The sequence below is a fragment of the Malus sylvestris genome, chromosome 15 (assembly GCF_916048215.2).
Source record: "Malus sylvestris chromosome 15, drMalSylv7.2, whole genome shotgun sequence".
Classification (NCBI taxonomy): Eukaryota; Viridiplantae; Streptophyta; class Magnoliopsida; order Rosales; family Rosaceae; genus Malus; species Malus sylvestris.
The window spans coordinates 53,646,511-53,667,476 of NC_062274.1; the positions used below are offsets into that span (position 1 = coordinate 53,646,511).

The 20,966-nt window shown below is 41.3% G+C and overlaps 3 protein-coding genes across 4 annotated transcripts in view; 1 reads left to right on the plus strand and 2 right to left on the minus strand.

Annotated features, from left to right (window-relative positions):
• LOC126601505 (uncharacterized) overlaps positions 1–20,966 on the minus strand; it is a 41,518-nt gene that overhangs the window by 18,039 nt on the left and 2,513 nt on the right. The window lies entirely within an intron of this gene.
• Positions 1–20,966, minus strand: part of LOC126601518 (uncharacterized) — a 43,033-nt gene that overhangs the window by 14,741 nt on the left and 7,326 nt on the right. The window lies entirely within an intron of this gene.
• Positions 678–9,661, plus strand: LOC126601495 (zinc finger CCCH domain-containing protein 5-like). Its single transcript, XM_050268214.1, has 11 exons — positions 678–1,395; positions 2,109–2,258; positions 2,380–2,514; positions 2,693–2,851; positions 4,764–4,856; positions 5,019–5,135; positions 5,486–5,560; positions 5,768–5,985; positions 6,666–8,269; positions 8,925–9,404; positions 9,493–9,661. Exons 1-9 carry the CDS (start codon positions 982–984, stop codon positions 7,939–7,941), a joined length of 2,637 nt encoding a protein of 878 aa, XP_050124171.1. The 5' UTR covers positions 678–981; the 3' UTR covers positions 7,942–8,269; positions 8,925–9,404; positions 9,493–9,661.

Here is a 20,966-nt window from a genome sequence, read left to right on the forward strand (position 1 = left end):
ATTAAATGCGGCTGAGCAGATTTGGAGGATTGGTTAAAGGGCTTGGAGTTGTGCAACCTCCTCTTCCTCCTCCTCCTCCTCCGCCGCCGGTGATGGAACGATTGTTCGTGGCACTGGTAGCAAATAATTGAACCTCTACTCTGCCATCAACCAAGCGCTCCACATCGCCTTGGAAACTGATCCTCGGTCAGCACTTTCTTTCTTCAATTCTACCTGTTGTATTTGCTTGCTTGCTTCATAATTTGGACTGAATTAGATCTGCAGTGTTTTTAGCAGTGTTTTTAATCATTTTCTGAATTGGGTTTGCTCTGCATTCATTTAACTATTCTTGTTACTTGAATCGTATGTGATATCTCTTAGATCAGATGGTAATTTTTCTTTCGGTCTATCGACTCCACTGTTGTGACTCAAACACCAATACTTTTTTTATTGAATTGGATGAAATGAGATACAACTAGATAACCATAATAGTTTTTTCAAACAATGAAACCAAACCAAAACTGTTTAAAACCAAACCAAACCGAACCAAATAGTTTGGTTTCATTTTGATTTTAGCTTCAAAACCACATCACACCGCACCAAACCGCAAAAACTTCCAATTTTAGTTTTGGTTTCACTCAAAACCGCACCGCCCACCCATACTCGTCTCTTTTGTTTCCGCCAACCCTCAAAACCCAACTCTGCCCCCTCTTTTCCTTTTTTATTTTACTTCCAAAAAGTCCCTACCACCTCCTGCCACCGACTCTTCCAAATCCTTGGTTGCCCTTCTGATCCGACCCGCCACAACCCATTTCTCTATCTCACTGAACCTACTCACCACCACAACAACCATCGCCTTCCTACAACTCAACGGCAGATCAACGTGCACAGCTCAAACGATTTCAAATTGAGTTCTCCTTCCAAAGCCCTTGCCCTGCCTTTTGTTCAACCGCTGAGCAACCTTTTTTTTCTAAATTCAGGCCTGAAACAAAGTGGTAGAGAATGGAGTCGACACTGGCTGAAGCAGCGGCAAAAGAAGGAGAAGGAGTAGGAGGAGGTATTGTGCCCAGAACGGATTCTTTGGGAGCAGAGAAAGGGATGACGAATAGGAAGGAGAAGAGGAAAGCGATGAAGAAGATGAAGAGAAAGCAGACGAGGAAGGAGATGGCGCTGAAAGAGCGAGAGGAACATGACGCCATTCTCAACAATCCTCTAGAGCTTGCGAAGATTACGATGATCGAGCACGAGGAGGCCGAGCGGTCGGAAAGAGAAAGGAAGATTTTCGAGGAGCGAGAGAGGGCGTGGATGGAAGCCATGGAGGTTAAGAGGAAGAAACAAATCGAAGAAGAAGAAGAGGAAGAACAAAGAAGAATCAAGGCTCTTGAGGAAGAAGACGAATTGTCTCGGAATGAACAGGTTGTTTTTTGTTTATCAATCTTTATGCTTTGGACTGCAACTTTTGAATTTTGATTACGTAAATTAGCAGCATAATTTTGTAGTTCATTGATTTATTTGTTCAATTTGTGTTTGAGAATGTGCTCGAAATATGATAAACAGAAATACTTGGTTGAATTAGTGATGAAATGTAGCTCAGGAAGAATAGTTTGCTGAATATATTAATTATCGTCTTGCTAAATATATTAGTTATTTAGTTGTCATTTGCTTTCTGGATTCTAATTATGCTATTCGTACCGGTGCTTTAATTCTGTTACATGTATGATTTCCTTTGTTTATTTTTGGTTAAGTTGTTTAGTGAAGATAGCATCATTTGTACGCCCGTTTTGTGGGGTAGTGGTCCTTTTATAGGGGTGCAAGATGCTTCTGTTGTCAGTTGATATGATAGCTTCATGCCTGTGGTAAAAGGCGTCATCTTTGATTTGGAAACAAAAGTATAGTGTTTGTGAAATGAAAGTTGTTAATGTTTGGTTAGCCCTTCTGCTATATTTGACAGGTAAGGTATATGCATTGTCTGCTTGAAGTGGGATAGTTTAAAATGCTATTTACAGGGCATATCAACTCCTTCTTAGCATTATGGTTCAAATTTCTTTTGGTTTGGAAATAGTTTGGGAGGAAATATACTTATTGCCTTAAAATTGGATTTTCACTATTGCTTGGGGTACATATGGCAGGTCGAAAATGCAAATGACGGTAATGAGGTTGATGAGTGGGACTATGAAGAAGGACCCGCTGAAATCATCTGGCAAGGAAATGAGATCATTCTCAAGAAGAAAAGGGTCAAGATTCCTAAGAAAAACACTGACCAAGAAAGTAGAAAGAAGGTCTGCAACATGAATCTGGAACTTTGTATAGATATTTTGTAGGATAGATTATCCTGCAGATAAGTTTCATTTTTGGTTTTACTGATGAGTTTAATTGTAGAGGTTGTCAATTGTTTGACAGGATTCTGATAGGCCTACATCAAATCCTCTCCCTCCACAATCTGAAGCTTTTTCTGATTATAAAAGTTCATCAATGTCAGCACAGCAGCTGATCGAGAGTGTTGCTCAACAAGTACCTCATTTTGGAACTGAGCAGGTATTCCTCTGTCATCTCATTATTGCCCTTATTACCCATTTATGTGTTGATAACTCTTTAGTCTTTATATCTCTTCTGACAATACTTCTTATATTTCATGAGTTGATGCTGCTATTTTGATCAGCAGTGAAGATCACTGTCTATAATCCTTTAAGTTATGTACTTTTATATATGACAGGATAAAGCTCATTGCCCTTTCCATTTGAAAACTGGAGCTTGTCGGTTTGGTCAGCGTTGTAGCAGAGTCCATTTCTGTCCTGATAAATCTTCCACACTGCTTATCAAGAACATGTACAATGGTCCAGGCCTTGCTTGGGAGCAGGATGAGGGGCTCGAGGTCTGTTAATGCTGTCATGCCTTCCTGTGATTCTTGTATCCTATTTCTGACTTTGGGGGTCTTCGTATCCTTCTCTAATCTGTGAAACCTTTGGTTTATTGTTCCTAATCCTACTATGTTAAGTAGGCATATCCGACATCAAATGAACTTTTTTTCCCGTCGTTTGTGGTTGTTTTCAAGCATCAATCATCATAGACTATTGTATCATTTTTTTGAGCTGTTATTTGTTTGAGGTTTTGTGTTTGATTGCATACCATGTGTCCTAGTTCAGGAATGTGGCTTAGTTCATTTTTTATTCTGTTCATTTGTGAAATGGTACTCTTCTTCTTTGACTTGATTGATCAGAGATTCATTTGCGATATTCGCTTTGGTGGGGACTCAAGCTTTCGGCCTTGGTTCAGTTGGAATCAAAGATACCCCAATAGTGTATCCTTCCTTGCTGGCAATAGTAACTTGTTACCACATAACGTATCCCTTGTTTTCTTATTCTTATTACCATTTATGGCATAAGTTTTCTTCCCTATTTATTTCTTATTTAGACCTCTATTAACCAAGTGTGTGTTGACGTGTATCTCTACACATGTGTTCTCATGCTTTGGAAGTAACTTTTATTCTAATTGCAAACATAACGTTTTATCAACTAAAAGAAAGCTGAGTGACAAGAAAATATGTATTTTTTAAGGGATGTTATAGTCGCCTTTCATCATGATTTTTCTTTTATTTTATGCCAGTGAGAGATATTATGCTTCAGTGTCCATAGTGAGATTTTTTTTTTCTTCTATGTGTTCAATTGTATAATAAGTTCATGAGTTTACTGTAGTAATCCTACAAGTTTTCTTCCTCAACAACTCGTAGTTTGTTGGGCAATATATCTGTTGTGGGAGGTGTTAAAGCTGTCTGATATCACATCTTACATCCCACAGTTTGTGATGGTTGGCTACAACTTTTAGAATTATCTGATTGCAGTTAACTCTTCTTCCACTCTAAACATGTCAAAGGCAAATGAAATGAAAAGAAGAAAGAATCTTTTATGAAAATTGAGCTGCTTATCTTTTCCACAATCAGAATCTGAAGAACGTAAATAATTCAGTTGGAGTTTGTATCATTATGATCTTTATTATTAAGCATTATAATGAACTGACAATCATAGTTTTTTTATGAGGTTGCCATACATCTTTGTTAATTTCCTTTTGTTTCTGGCTGCTGGTGTGCTTCTTGTTAACTAATTGTAAATTTTTGTTTTGATGAAATTCTTTCTTTTCACGGCAAAAAAATAGGTACAAATCATATAATAAGCTTTTCTTATTTGCAGAATGTTTGGTAAGAAATGGAAAACTTTTCTTATTTTGATGATATAGTTACCAATTTTCCGTTTACAGTTTTTCTCTAAGATTCTATTGTACCAGGTAGATCTTTGAGTGTCACCATGTTGTGTTATGTTTTCCTTCATTTATCTCTAGGCATGTACAATGTTATTTCTTGTTAGTTGGACATATGCTACAAGTTAGAACCTGAAAACAAATTAAGGCAATTCCAGTTTGTCCCTGTAATTCTTTTAAAATAACTATTTAAGGTACCAGATGGATTTGGCTTCTATATATTTGATGGTGACATATGCTTTAGTGAGTGAATCTGAACTCATCTACGTTGATATTCAAGTCAATTACACCTTTTTATAATGCAAAGTTGCAATATTGTTCTTTTTTTTTAAACAGTCATTCTTAGTGTCTTTAAACAGTTGCCATACCTTTCTGAACACACTGATGTTTCCGTGTTTTGGTGGAGGATGTATGGCTCACCTGTTTTGTATCTTGACAAAATTTAATATTGGGACAGGCCAGTTGCCTCTTTCTATTTTAGTATATGCTGATGATATAATTTTCCTGGTTTCATATTGCTTCCCTCTTTTCAGTATACTGATGAGGAGGTTGAGCGCTGCTATGAAGAATTTTATGAGGATGTGCATACGGAATTCTTGAAGTTTGGAGAAATTATAAATTTCAAGGTTTCTGACAGCTTCTTTGTGATTACCAAAATATTTCATCTGTTTTCAAAAGTAAAAGGGCAATGGACTGAAATTCTAGACTTTTTCTCGTTACTTTCCTATTCACGCCATACAAATTTTCGGTTGGTAATGTTACAGTGACAAATGGAGTATCTGTGTCAGGTTTGCAGAAATGGTGCATTCCACTTGCGGGGAAATGTGTACATACACTACAAATCACTGGATTCAGCTGTTGTTGCTTATCGATCTGTTAATGGCCGCTACTTTGCTGGGAAACAGGTATTGCACTTGAATAAGTGCTTATGGGGTGTGATGAGGAAAATTTTCGTTTTTGCTACTCTATTGTTTGTTTGCATGTTGGTAGTGCAAAAGCACCCCTGTCATATCTCTGCCTACCTTGAAGTTTAATTTAATTGATATCTATACGAGTTGTATAATTGCTTCTAATTGCAGCTGGCTATCAGTTTAACTAACTTCCCTGCTTGCTATTTGACTAAACATTTTTGGGACATCCCTTTCTTTCTTGAATCTCTTTATTATATTTCACTTCCGTAAATGCTTAATTCCCTGCATTCTTGGCATCACCATCTTGAGGGGTGGTTTGTTGACCTAGTTGTTGTTTTTGGCAGATAAGTTGTGAATTTATCAATGTGACCAGATGGAAGGTTGCCATATGTGGGGAATATATGAAGTCGAGGTACAAGGTATTGTCAGTTCCTTCATTTCCCGTTGTCTTTTTTACTCGTACTCTGTCTTGGTGTTAAATTTTTTTGTTGTACTTTTCAGATTGAATAAGATTTTACAGAATTTGGTTTTGGAGTAATAAACTAAGTTTTGGCTTTAATATGTCAATTCTAACCTTGAAGTCTGAGGATTCTCTTGTTGATAATCATTCTTGTTTAATGTTGCAGACATGTTCCCGTGGTACAGCTTGCAATTTTATCCACTGTTTCCGCAATCCTGGTGGAGACTATGAATGGGCTGATAGTGACAGACCACCCCCAAAATTCTGGGCGAGAAAAATGGTTGCTTTATTTGGTTATTCTGATGCGGATGATAAACCAATGGTGGAAGAAAATTTTGGACAGTGGAGGAACTCTAGCAAGATGTCATTGGGAGATTCTGAGAGGTATGCTTTACTTTAAGCAGCAGCTGTTGAATGTGTTGTCTATAGTACTTGTGAGATCTATGTTACAGTAGCTTTTGGAATATAAAACAATAGTTGGCCTGCGTTCTACCAGCACAACTTATCATGGTATTAGATTGGGTATTTTTCATTCAAGTCACGACAACTGCAACTTCCCAGTTTACTTTGAATTCCATGCAAAATAGCTAGAAAGACAGACCATCATGCATGTGAGAGTTTGCATTCTAGTAATTTTGTCTTGTTGTCATGCCTGTATTTACATAGCAAAAAAATTCCATCACACACACACACTTATATATATCTTGTTCCAACTATATGCAATTATACATCTGAGGCAAGTAAATAATTTTGGTAGAAAGCAGCAGTTGATGGTAACGTGACACTACAACTGCCCACATTCAGGAATTATTTTGTTGTGCTAAATTTTTCCAGGTGCTTGACGTGCGATATTTTAATTTGGGTGAAGTTTGTATAATCTATAATCTCCTGATTTAATTATTTTATGTATTATGAATTTCTATGAGGGCGTAGTTTTCTGTTAGGGTTAGATTTAGTGCTCCTTATTTTTGTTGGTCTATGTCATTCAACTCTTCTATATTAGCTTGCATTTTCTTCGGTTTTTGCTTATTGATGGGTTCTCATAGTTTCCAGATTCATGGCAGGTATGGCTTGCGAAGATCTAGATCTAGAGGGAGGGACAGTGATTCTGGTAGAAGATGTGACAATGAAAATTATGTTCTAGAGGGAACATGCCGTCAGAAGCGTACAGGTGATGAGGATCTGTGTGAAGAGAACAAGAACTTAAGAAACTACAACCCTAGGAGGAGCAGAAAGTGGGATGCTGAATCTGATGGAGAATTGTTGGAGAGGGAAATAGATAGAGACAGACACCGTGGACATACTAGGCATAACTCAAGACAGCAAAACAGGGACCATAAGAACAAAACCTATGAAACTGAATCTGATGGGGATTTGTCGCAACGGAACAGAAGAGCACAGCATGGTACCAGGAAAAGCTCAAGCCAACAGCGGAAAGTAGAATCCCCAGATGAATATAGGGATCGGGAGAACAAAAATCATGAAGTGAATTGGGACTGGTCAGATAGGGACAGAGACAAAGATGCTGCATACCAGGACAATGGGAGACATTCTGGGCAAAAGAGGAAAGTGAGATGTCGGGGTGATCATAAGGACATCAAGAACAGAGCTCGTGATACTGATGGAGAGCGGTCAGACAACAACATGAAAGGTGACGAGCATGACAGTAGGAGGAAAAGCATGGAACCCTCGTCACACTCCAGCAAAGCTTCTAAATTCTCAAATCACGGGGGAAGAAGCACCAGGTCCTGTAGTACTGACTTAAGTGATGATCTGTTAGAAAACGATGCAGAAAGGCCCCCTAGTCATGCTTGGAAACGATCAAAACGCTTGGATGAAGTGTCAGATATTTCACATGATGATAAAGTCCCAACACTAGATTTGAAACATGGGCGTGATCATTTGAGCATAGAGATGAGGGAAGCTGATTCTCTAGTTGAAAATTTGAAATCACGTGGAACGCATGAGTCCAGCAGTGTGGGTCCAGATGATATAAGATTCAACTCTGATGTACTCACGGACAAAGAGGATCGCTGGGAACCCGAAAATAGTTCCGTTGAGAATGAGATATACCATACTTCTAAAAGAAAGGCTGGAAGTTCAGAGAGTTGCGATTCTGGCAGGCCAGGTCCATCTAAGGGAAGAGATGAATCATGTGATTTTGATTCGGAAGTCTACTACTACAGTAAAATTGGCCGGGAAAAAGGCGAAAAATCTGACAGGGTAACTCATTCCGAACATGGAAAATCAAGGAGAAAGTCTAGAAACAAGGATCGCAAGCTTGACAGTGATGACAGACCTCGGCAGGGTAGCAGCCAATCTAGCCACAGGAGACACTAAAGTGGCTTGGATGATGCCACAGATTCATCCGATGGTGACAAAGAATCTGTAAGGAAACACAAGAGGCACCATGCAGGTCATAGATCTCGTGATCACAAACGACCTAGGTTAGCCCCTTGAGATTCGTCTCTAAGAGTTGTTAGAAGTCTGTCCACAAGGAAGAATGTAACTTATTACAAATTTAACCTGTTTACAGATATGTAGGCTGTGAAACCGTGTTCTCTCTTCTTCTTCTTTTTTCCAAAGGGGAACACCTGGTGGCAAGCCATGGTTATCCATCCCTTCCTCTTCTCCCTGACCACAAGTTTGGCTTCCACACCAGTAGCAGGTTTCAAACCCGAGACCTTCAATTTTTAGTTTTATGAAAGTCTCGTAATCCGCTATTTACAGTTATCAGTTAGTTGTGAAACCCTGTTCTTATTATATTGGTTCCATGTTATCAGTTAGTTGTGAAACCCTGTTCTTATTGTATTGGTTCCATGTTTTCAAATGAAATTGTGAATGGGTTTTTTTTTAAATGAAATTGTGAATTGGTGCATTTTCGAATTCGACGTATATTATGATAGGTGTCTGCTCATACATCGGCTGGGAAAACGGTGGTGGCGTCGTATGCAATTGCAATGTCTCTAAGAAAAAAGCAGAGAGTGATATACACTTCACGAATCAAAGCACTGAGCAACCAAAAGTATAGAGAGTTCAAAGAGGAGTTTTCCGACGTTGGTTTGATGACTGGCGATGTAACTATCGGCCCCAATGCTTCCTACTTGGATGCTATGCACGCATTTTTTTGGTTGGCTTTTTTGGGTGTTTTTTCTTTGTTGGGCTTTTGTCACGATACTTTCAAATTCTATGACATGTATAATTCTTAAGTGCGCGTACAACTATTATTAAATTGACATACCAATATACCTTACCATTTAAGAAATGCTACTCTGCCAGTCTGCCTTGTACAACAATTTAACTGAGATATTTCGCTACTGCAGGATTCCTACACGAATGCAAAAACACGGACAGAAGCAGTGAAGTAAACGGATGCCGAAGCCGACAACACAATTCAGGACCCGAGTGGTGGAGGCGGCAGCATAACATCTCTCCTTTGTTGTTGTTGCTTTGGGCGTTTGTGTTTGTATAACCGGTACGCCATACACAGGATTTGGATCCGTTTATTGCTGATAAGATGTGGTCGGAATTGGATGGAGATACTGTGTGCTGCTGCTGCTGACCTTGGTGTTGAAAGCAGTTTCTTGTTGGCTTGGAACTGGATCATGATGGTGATAGGCAAACTCTGGAGCAGGCTGGACTGGAGGTGCCAAAGGAGTCTCGTAGATGTAGTCAGCATCCAACCATGGTGGTAAGGGTGGAGCCGAGGGTTGGGTTGAGGAGGAGGAGTATGAGCAGCAATAGTGGCCGGGTGGTGGCGGTGGTGGTCGTCGAGGTGGTGGGGGAGGATAATAGAGTTGGTGGTGAGTCTTCTTTTTTCTCTTTTTTTCTAGACCAAAACTTGAGCTTCTTCACAGTTGTAATCATTTCTTCTCTTTTGACTGCGAGCAGTTGAAGGCCGGTGGAATTTGGAATTTCGGTGAGAGCAGCAGCCTGAGCAGGAGGAATTGATAAGTTTGTAAACACTGAAAAGCTTCTTCCTCACGAAAAACTTGGCGCAATTCACTTGCAAGCAAGAGATACAAGGCTATACATTTATGTACAAAAGCTCGATTCAACATGTCTCAACGAGTACAAAAGGTAGAAAATAAATTTCAAAAAAAAAAAAAGAAGATGAACAGCATGTACCTTGCCGTACACAGTGGAAAACTTTGGTAGCCCAGTTGGGTCCAAACAAGCAAGCACTATGAGCTCCTCGCGACAAAAGAACAAACAATAACCAAAACACCCAACCTCTGCTGCAATCAACAATTCTTCGGATTGCATGTGCATTATAGACCGCTGCCCCGCTCCATATCAGCATGCAGGGAAACTTGGCATGGATCATCGCCAACCACGGATCATCCCCAACCATCATCATGTCATCTTCATCATCGGTGTAGACAACCTGCCATTTCTTTGTAGACCTACAGAGCTCACCTTCAATATCGAACATCTCTTCTAGTTTCTTAAGCAGATCCTCGTACCGCTCAAACCGTGTCAAATCTACAGCTCTTCCAACAGCGATCCCTTGCATGTGAACCTAAGAAATTTAAAAAAGAAAGAAAAACTCAGCCAGATAGTCACCACCAACACCTAAGGCCCAACGACTTCTTAAAAGAAGGAAGTGGCATGAACCGGTGCAATGTCCAATTCAAAATGTATTGTAATAATAAATGCACGAAGGAAAGAAAATATGTGGTCATATTTAGACATCAATATTTACAAGTTCAGACCATACAGAACCAAAAACTGCAACAAAAGCAGTAAAAGGGCGGAAAGTATTATTAGCTCGAGGGATAAAACGACATGAACTACCTTTGTGCAGCTCCGGATTTGCCTGCTTTGAGGTCCCTGTGGTGATCTCAGACATGACTTGTCAGCATCACAACTTCCTCAAGGATGATCAGATCGATTGAGATTTGATGGTTCCGAATGTCAGTCAGATTCGGCATCAAATGATGAAACTGGTATAATATCCCCCAACTTTCCAGACGCTGAAACCACAGGAGAAGCCTCTTCTAAATTAGAATGTTCAAGAAGCTGAATTCCGAACAGCCTACAGCCATTCCCAGTGCTTTGTCTCCTTTCCCCACAATATTTGTTCATAACAGGTGAAAAAGGCTCTGTTACACCATCAACTCGATTAGGCCAAAACAAGACTTCAATCTTGTGGCACACCTTAAAGAAATACATACATACATACATACATACATAATGAGGTATCTAAATGTAATTCCCCATCACAAAACCATAGTGTGATTTATTTGGTGCCAATATATTCTTATTGGACTGACTCAAAACTCAATTTAGGAACATCACTGGAAAAAAAAATACCTTTAGTGATCGCCACTCAGAATTTGCCCATCCAGGTGATGTATTACCTCCAACTCCAACAATTGTACCACCACTGATTCACTGAACCTGTAGTGTAGTAAAAATGGTTAGGTCAGACCGCTAATGACTTCATTCAGAAAATACCAAGCAGGGAAACATATCTTATTTCCGGAACTTCCTCATCCCAACAGATAGCTTCTGACTGCGAGCTTCAAAGTACTTGTTGACACTTACAAGGAACTCAGACCGACTTGTTCTGGCACAAATGGACCCAGCAAATAATTTTTTGTCAGGAATCAGGATAAATTTAAGAAATAAAGCAACAAGGTAGGTATATTCTAACAGAGTAACCTCAAGACAAGAAATAACCCAACCAACTAGGCTGCTAACCATTTTAAAATATGCTCTAACAGAAGATGATGCCAGCACCAATAACAGAACTCTTTAACATATTTAGGGACAGTTCGATAACTATTTCATTTTTTAGTTTTTAGTTTTCATTTTTGTGTTAGAGATAGAGGACAAAAACAAGAGAGGATGAGAGATATAGAAGAGTGGAGAAAGAAAGGAAGGGGGCAGAGATGTAGAAGAAATGTAGACGGACGGTTACACAAAATGAAAATACTTCATCAAAATTCGTTAATTAATCTTTTACAGGTTAGGGGAAGACGATTCACATCTGCTTCAGGTAGGAGGGTAACTTGTGCATAAACCTCATCCGTTTCAGGTTCAGCCTACAGTCAGGTTAAGTACAAATCATACAACTAGAAACTAGAGCCACATGATGCACAACAAGAGAAACAAAAAAAATATATATATATACACACTGTTACAAACTTAACCACCCACCCTGAGCTGAACATGAACAACTTTACATACAATTTTGGATGGAAGATTGAACGAAGGCATTTGCTGCTCTGACCCTTGATGCATTGATTCTTCAAGCTATTATAAAGAAATATGCATGTAAAGTCAGTAAGAAAGACAAAGATCAACAACAACAACAACAACAACAAAGCCTTTTCCCACTAAGTGGGGTCGGCTATATGAATCCTAGAACGCCATTGCGCTCGGTTTTGTGTCATGTCCTCCGTTAGATCCAAGTACTCTAAGTCTTTTCTTAGAGTCTCTTCCAAAGTTTTCCTAGGTCTTCCTCTACCCCTTCGGCCCTGAACCTCTGTCCCGTAGTCACATCTTCGAACCGGAGCGTCAGTCGGCCTTCTTTGCACATGTCCAAATCACCAGAGCCGATTTTCTCTCATCTTTCCTACAATTTCGGCTACTCCTACTGTACCTCGGATATCCTCATTCCCAATCTTATCCTTTCTCGTGTGCCCACACATCCCACGAAGCATCCTCATCTCCGCTACACCCATTTTGTGTACGTGTTGATGCTTCACCACCCAACATTCTCTGCCATACAACATCGCTGGCCTTATTGCCGTCCTATAAAATTTTCCCTTGAGCTTCAGTGGCCTACGACGGTCACACAACACGCCGGATGCACTCTTTCCATCCAGCTCGTATTCTATGGTTGAGATCTCCATCTAATTCTCCGTTCTCTTGCAAGATAGATCATAGGTAACGAAAACGGTCGCTTTTTGTGATCTTCGCTAGATTGCTCCGGTCATTAGTGTGGATAAGTATATAAATGGATAGAGATAGGAAAGCAAACACAAGATGTACGTGGTTCACCCAGATTGGCTACGTCCACGGAATAGAAGAGTTCTCATTAATTGTGAAGGGTTTACACAAGTACATAGGTTCAAGCTCTCCTTTAGTGAGTACGAGTGAATGATTTAGTACAAATGACATTAGGAAATATTGTGGGAGAATGATCTCGTAATCACGAAACTTCTAAGTATCGGAGTGTGGTGTCGTCTTGACTTGCCTTATCTGTCTCATAGGTAGATGTGGCATCTTCTCTGGAAGTACTCTTCCTCCATCCAGGGGTGGTATCTTTAACTGGTGGAGATGCACAAGGTAATGTATCAATTTCACTTGAAGCTTACTTGTAGTTTCAGGCTTGGTCAAGCGCGATACAAACCATGTAGTAGGAGTCCCCCAAGTCGCCGAGCTAGGGGGTCTGCTGAAAGAGGTGACAGACAAGGTAAGCAATCAGAGCTCCGACTGATTGTTCACCTTCTCCCCATCTTGCAGCAGCATGAAGGATAAAGAGAAGAAAAATGAGAAGAGATGATATGAGATACTTTTGCTTTTGAAGAAGTAACTTTCCACAGGCTTATTCTTGAACTGAGCTGGAGGGTTTTCTGGTTTCCTCCAGAGTATAAGGCCGACTGAAGAATTTGAGGGTCAAAACAAGTCCATCAAATCTAGAGTACGTTCCACCCTGCTGATATGGGATACTTTTGCTTTTGACAGAGTAATGGATGTATCGGCACGTGTGCTATTACGCTTGTCTCCACATGCTTCCTTGTATCCTTCGCACTTGCCCTATCTGTTCCTCAAGCAGATGCGGAATCTTCCCTGGAAACATAAGATGTTGAAGATGAGTACTCGAGAGCAATGCCAGGTAAGTAATCAGGTAAGGGGTTCCAGGCAGTCAGTTCCTGGCTGGAAGCTTGATTCCAAGTGCTGACTGATTGCTCTCTTTCTCCCTGTCTTGCAGGTAAAAACAAGGCCAAAAGAAAAAACAGGGAAAAAGCATGATATGGGATACTCTTGCTTTTAACCCTGATGATATGAGATATTCTTGCTCTAGTATAGCTTGTTTGCAGAGGTATTATCGGGGGGAAAGAAAGCTGAATATTTCGAAAGGCTTTGTTGGGAGTGCCCTCTCAGATATGATGAAGGGTTGAGCATTTTTGCAGGTCTGCCTGTCCGTTGGGGATGGAGGTCGACATATATAGGAGTCTCCCTAACAACAAGTAGTAATGCTATTCCTTTACCCTGCTTGGTCATAGCACGGTAGTGGGAGCTGCCAGTTTCACATGTTTTAACTCTGTCAGAGCACTTTGAAAAAGTGGTCTGTGGTATCTGGCTCTCGAGATTCGGAGAACGATGCCTCTTCGATTTTTGAGAAAGCAATCATGTTGGGGGTCTGACTCTCGAGATTCGGAGAGCAGTGTCTCTTCGATTTTTGAGGAAGTAATCATGTTGGGAGTCTGGCTCTCGAGATTCGGAGGGCGGTGCCTCTTCGATTTTGGAGCAAGCAATCTTGTTGGGAGTGTTGTCTCGAATGTGAGTAAAGGTTGGACATGTTTGCTAGTCTACCTTGCCACGAAGCACAAAGGTTGACACATAGGGACTTTCCAATTATCCAGCAATGGTACTGTTCCTTTACCCTCTCTTCGATTTTGAGAAAGTAGTCATGTTGGGAGTCTGGCTCTCGAGATTCGGAGGACGGTGCCTCTTCGATTTTGGAGCAAGCAATCTTGTTGGGACTGTTTTCTCGAATGTGAGTAAAGGTTGGGCATGTTTGCTAGTCTACCTTGCCACGAAGCACAGAGGTTGACACACAGGGACTTTCCAATTATCCAGCAGTGGTACTGTTCCTTTACCCTTGTGGGTAATAATATGGTAGCTAGACCTTCAAAATTTATGTGTCTAAACTTTGTTAGTGCTGTTTCTTTGCTATTCTTTTACCTTTCTTGGTCAGAGCGATGTAGTGAGAGCTGCAAGCTTCACGTGCTCAACTTTGGCAGAGAACTTTGGCAAAGTGATCTGTGGTACCCATGAGTTATTGTTGCGTGTGGGAAGTGGGTGATTGAACAGTAAGATTCATGTGCTTTCTACTTCACCAGAAGTCTTCGACAGAATGCCCATAATTTCTGCAAAGCTGAGTGTGCGTGTGACAGGTGCTGACAAGGCTAGAAAAGTAGGTGCCTCTTTGATTTCTGAGATCGGCCCTCGTGGTCTCTGAGCAGCCCAGCTTTTGAGAAAGCGAGCGCCTCTTCGATTGATTCGGAGAACGGTGCCTCACCGATTTTTGAGAAAGCAATCATGCTGGGGGTCTGGCTCTCGAGATTCGGGGAGCAGTGTCTCTTCGATTTTTGAGAAAGTAATCATGTTGGGAGAGTGGCTCTCGAGATTCGGAGGGCGGTGCCTCTTCGATTTTGGAGCAAGCAATCTTGTTGGGAGTGTTTTCTCGAATGTGAGTAAAGGTTGGGCATGTTTGCTAGTCTACCTTGCCACGAAGCACAGAGGTTGACACACAGGGACTTTCCAATTATCCAGCAATGGTACTGTTCCTTTACCCTCTCTTCGATTTTTAAGAAAGTAGTCATGTTGGGAGTCTGGCTCTTTAGATTCGGAGGACGGTGCCTCTTCGATTTTGGAGCAAGCAATCTTATTGGGAGTGTTTTCTCGAATGTGAGTAAAGGTTGGGCATGTTTGCTAGTCTACCTTGCCACGAAGCACAGAGGTTGACATACATGGACTTTCCAATTATCCAGCATTGGTACTGTTCCTTTACCCTTGTGGGTAATAATATGGTAGCTAGACCTTCAAAATTTATGGGTCTAAACTTTGTTAGTGCTGTTTCTTTGCTATTCTTTTAATCTTCTTGGTCAGAGCGATGTAGTGGGAGCTGCAAGCTTCACGTGCTCAACTTTGGCAGAGAACTTTGGCAAAGTTATCTGTGGTACCCATGAGCTATTGTTGCGTGTGGGAAGTGGGTGATTGAACAGTAAGATTCATGTGTTTTCTACTTCCCCAGAAGTCTTTGACAGAATGCCCATAATTTCCGCAAAGCTGAGTGTGCGTGTGACAGGTGCTGACAAGGCTGGAAAAGTAGGTGCCTCTTCGATTTCTGAGATCGGCCCTCGTGGTCTCTAGGGAGCCCAGCTTTTCAGAAAGCGAGCGCCTCTTCGATTTCTGAGATCGGCCTTCGTGGTCTTTGAGCAGCCCAACTTTTGAGAAAGCAAACGGCTCTTCGATTTCTGAGATCAACCCTCGTGATCTCTAAGCAGCCCAACTTTTGAGAAAGCAAACGCCTCTTCGATTTCTGAGCAGGCGCCTCTTTGATTTCTGAAGCTCCGTCGAGTGCAGATTTTTATAGGGGCTGGCATTAAGTTCCAAAGCACACTTGAATCTCCACCAGTAGAAGCTTCATTCTTGCACTTCTAAGATCTTGATTTGTTCGACCTCTTCTCTCTTCAACACCTTTGAAAATGTCTGGCCCCTCCGACCGTCGTTTTGACTTGAACCTTGTTGAAGAGGCAGCCCCGCCTTCTCCAGACAACATATGGCGCCCATCCTTCGTCTCCCCAACTGGTCCTCTTACCGTTGGGGATTCCGTGATGAAGAATGATATGACCGCTGTGGTGGTGGCCAGGAACCTTCTCACTCCCAAAGATAACAGACTACTTTCCAAACAGTCTGATGAGTTAGCTGTTAAGGATTCGCTGGCTCTCAGTGTTCAGTGTGCAGGTTCTGTGTCTAATATGGCACAACGCCTATTTGCTCGAACCCGCCAAGTTGAATCATTGGCGGCTGAAGTGATGAGTCTCAAACAGGAGATTAGAGGGCTCAAGCATGAGAATAAACAGTTGCACCGGCTCGCACATGACTATGCTACAAACATGAAGAGGAAGCTTGACCAGATGAAGGAAACTGATGGTCAGGTTTTACTTGATCATCAGAGATTTGTGGGTTTGTTCCAAAGGCATTTATTGCCTTCGTCTTCTGGGGCTGTACCGCGTAATGAAGCTCCAAATGATCAACCTCTGATGCCTCCTCCTTCTAGGGTTCTGTCCAGTACTGAGGCTCCAAATGATCCCCCTCCGGTGCCTTCTCTTTCTGGGGCTCTACCGACTGCTGAGACTTCTCCTAAGCAACCTTTGTGAAGGCTCCCTCTTGTGTGTTTATTTTGACTCATGTATATGTACATATTTGTAGCTTATCGGGGATATCAATAAATAAGCTTTCCTTCATTTCAACGTATTGTGTTAAATACACCAAAGCCTTCTTCGCTAAGTTCTTTGAATTTTCTTTTGTTGAAGCTTGTATGTTGAAGCTTTCTGAGTGGAGCATGTAGGTTGGGGTAGTGTTCCCTTAATTTCCCGAGTGAGGAAAACTTCTTGGTTGGAGACTTGGAAAATCCAAGTCACTGAGTGGGATCGGCTATATGAATCTTAGAACGCCATTGTGCTCGATCCTGTGTCATGTCCTTCGTTAGATCCAAGTACGCTAAGTCTTTTCTTAGAGTCTCTTCCAAAGTTTTCCTAGGTCTTCCTCTACCCCTTCGGCCCTGAACCTCTGTCCCATAGTCGCATCTTCTAATCGGAGCGTCAGTAGGCCTTCTTTGCACATGTCCAAACCACCGTAACCGATTTTCTCTCATCTTTCCTTCAATTTCGGCTACTCCTACTTTACCCCGGATATCCTCATTCCTAATCTTATCCTTTCTCGTGTGCCCACACATCCAACGAAGCATCCTCATCTCCGCTACACCCATTTTGTGTACGTGTTGATGTTTCACCGCCCAACATTTTGTGCCATACAGCATTGCCGGCCTTATTGCCGTCCTATAAAATTTTCCCTTGAGCTTCAGTGGCATACGGCGGTCACACAACACGCCGGATGCACTCTTCCACTTCATCCATCCAGCTTGTATTCTATGGTTGAGATCTCCATCTAATTCTCCGTTCTTTTGCAAGATAGATCCTAGGTAACGAAAACGGTCGCTCTTTGGTATTTCTTGATCTCCGATCCTCACCCCTAACTCGTTTTGGCCTCCATTTGCACTGAACTTGCACTCCATATATTCTGTCTTTGATCGGCTGAGGCGAAGACCTTTAGATTCCAACACTTCTCTCCAAAGGTTAAGCTTTGCATTTACCCCTTCCTGAGTTTCATCTATCAACACTATATCGTCTGCGAAAAGCATACACCAAGGAATATCATCTTGAATATGTCCTGTTAACTCATCCATTACCAACGCAAAAAGGTAAGGACTTAAGGATGAGCCTTGATGTAATCCTACAGTTATGGGAAAGCTTTCGGTTTGTCCTTCATGAGTTCTTACGGCGGTCTTTGCTCCTTCATACATATCCTTTATAGCTTGGATATATGCTACTCGTACTCCTTTATTCTCTAAAATCCTCCAAAGAATGTCTCTTGGGACCCTATCATACGCTTTTTCCAAATCTATAAAGACCATGTGTAAATCCTTTTTCCCATCTCTATATCTTTCCATCAATCTTCGTAAGAGATAGATTGCCTCCATGGTTGAGCGCCCTGGCATGAACCCGAATTGGTTGTCCGAAACCCGTGTCTCTTGCCTCAATCTATGCTCAATGACTCTCTCCCAGAGCTTCATTGTATGACTCATTAGCTTAATACCCCTATAGTTCATGCAATTTTGTACGTCGCCCTTATTCTTGTAGATAGGCACCAAAGTGCTCGTTCGCCACTCATTTGGCATCTTCTTCGTTTTCAAAATCCTATTGAAAAGGTCAGTGAGCCATGTTATACCTGTCTCTCCCAAAACTTTCCACACTTCGATTGGTATATCGTCTGGGCCTATTGCTTTTCTATGCTTCATCTTCTTCAAAGCTACAACCACTTCTTCCTTCCGGATTCGACGATAAAAGGAGTAGTTTCTACACTCTTCTGAGTTACTCAACTCTCCTAAAGAAGCACTCCTTTCATGTCCTTCATTGAAAAGATTATGAAAATAACCTCTCCATCTGTCTTTAACCGCGTTCTCTGTAGCAAGAACCTTTCCATCCTCATCCTTGATGCACCTCACTTGGTTTAGGTCCCTTGTCTTCTTTTCCCTTGCTCTAGCTAGTTTATAGATATCCAACTCTCCTTCTTTGGTATCTAGTCGTTTATACATATCGTCGTAAGCCGCTAACTTAGCTTCTCTGACAGCTTTCTTCGCCTCTTGCTTCGCTTTTCTATACCTTTCACCATTTTCATCGGTCCTCTCCTTGTATAAGGCTTTACAACATTCCTTCTTAGCCTTCACCTTTGTTTGTACCTCCTCATTCCACCACCAAGATTCCTTTTGGTGTGGGGCAAAGCCCTTGGACTCTCCTAATACCTCTTTTGCTACTTTTCGGATACAACTAGCCATGGAATCCCACATTTGGCTAGCTTCCCCCTCTCTATCCCACACACATTGGGTGATTACCTTCTCTTTGAAAATGGCTTGTTTTTCTTCTTTTAGATTCCACCATCTAGTTCTTGGGCACTTCCAAGTCTTGTTCTTTTGTCTTACTCTTTTGATATGTACATCCATCACCAACAAGCGATGTTGATTAGCCACGCTCTCTCCTGGTATAACTTTGCAATCCTTACAAGTTATACGATCCCCTTTCCTCATTAGAAGAAAATCTATTTGTGTTTTTGACGACCCACTCTTGTAGGTGATCACATGTTCTTCTCTCTTCTTAAAGAAGGTATTGGCTAAGAAGAGATCATATGCCATTGCAAAATCCAAGATAGCTTCCCCATCCTCGTTTCTCTCCCCAAAACCATGGCCACCATGAAAACCTCCATAGTTGCCTGTCTCCCTGCCCACGTGTCCATTTAAATCTCCTCCTATAAATAACTTCTCCGTCTGAGCAATTCCTTGCACCAAGTCTCCAAGATCTTCCCAAAATTTCTCCTTCGAACTCGTATCCAACCCTACTTGAGGTGCGTACGCACTAATCACATTGATAAGTTCTTGTCCTATTACAATCTTGATTGCCATGATTCTATCTCCTACCCTCTTGACATCTACAACATCTTGTACCAAGGTCTTGTCCACGATGATGCCAACACCGTTTCTCGTTCTATTTGTGCCCGAATACCAAAGTTTAAACCCTGAGTTTTCTAGATCCTTTGCCTTACTACCAACCCACTTAGTTTCTTGTAGGCACATAATATTTATCCTTCTCCTCACCATAACTTCCACTACTTCCATAGATTTTCCCGTTAAGGTTCCTATATTCCACGTTCCTAAACGCATTTTGCTCTCTTGAACTCTACCCTTCTGTCCTAGCTTCTTCACCCTCCCCCGTCTAATAGGATCAAAGTACTTCTTTTGTGTGTCCCGGGTAAAGTTGATAGGAGCATATGCTCCCAAACAACTTTGAGTGGAGTCGTTCGAAAAGAAGTTTCTATGGCCCCCTTGCTCATTTAACACTGCATCCGGGTGTCGATGGAGATACAGCGACCCTTGCTCACTTATCACTGTGCTCGGGCCACACAGCGCGCCACTTACGGGTGACGCCCTAGCTTTAGCGCGATTTTGTTCTGGATTCATTTTCATAAGGATTCGACGTGATCATGGAGTGCCGGCTGTCGACTACCTGACGCCCTCCCCCTCCTCCTTTATCCGGGCTTGGGACCGGCCATGTAAGACATAGGCGGAGTTAAGAAAGACAAAGATCATATAGAGAAAATTAGCAGCGAATTAAACTATTCTGGATCAGTTTACTTTATAAGAATGAATATACAGTTGTCAGATACAGCCCAAACAGGCAAAAGTACGCAAGAATAACAATGTATTATTCTTATAAAAACAGCAATTAAAAAATCAACTAATTGACATGTATGAGAGCAAGAATTAGAAATGTAAAACTGAAAAATTGGGAAAACAAACATGGAAGACAAAAGTAATATAAAATTCTAAAATTATGCACTAAAACAAATTATACGAAGGCCAAGCAGAATACCCAAACTAAAGCGAGTGGCATACTTGAACTAAGCTTTAAAATACAACATTGGAGTAAAGTTCGTAGTTCCAATATAACATAAGTGGCAGCAGAGTACAGTCCAAAAACTAAAAGACCCAAGGCCCACCAACCAAAACCTCACCTAAAATGCACATATCTAACCAAATAACAACCCACATCCCATGTAAAGACAATCTAAAGCATCCAACCTAAGGCAATCATATTTTTAGGTTACCTGGACCTTACAATCACACGATTCTGCAACATCAACAGCACATTACATGGCTATAGGGACTCCAAGTTCATGAAACACTTTAGTAAGTACCATCACTACGATACACAAAGCACATCCAACACCATATTGAGTCCACATAGCATATGTTATACTGCAGCTCCAAATTTAGAGGGAAGTCAAAA

What these genes read in the sequence shown, in the direction of transcription:
- LOC126601495 (XM_050268214.1), top strand. Translation starts at nt 982, where the DNA reads ATGGAGTCGACACTGGCTGAAGCAGCGGCAAAAGAAGGAGAAGGAGTA. An exon ending in ACCAAGAAAGTAGAAAGAAG is followed by an intron (nt 2,259 to 2,379) that starts GTCTGCAACATG and finishes ATTGTTTGACAG; the next exon opens with GATTCTGATAGGCCTACATC. An exon ending in AGCAGGATGAGGGGCTCGAG is followed by an intron (nt 2,852 to 4,763) that starts GTCTGTTAATGC and finishes CCCTCTTTTCAG; the next exon opens with TATACTGATGAGGAGGTTGA.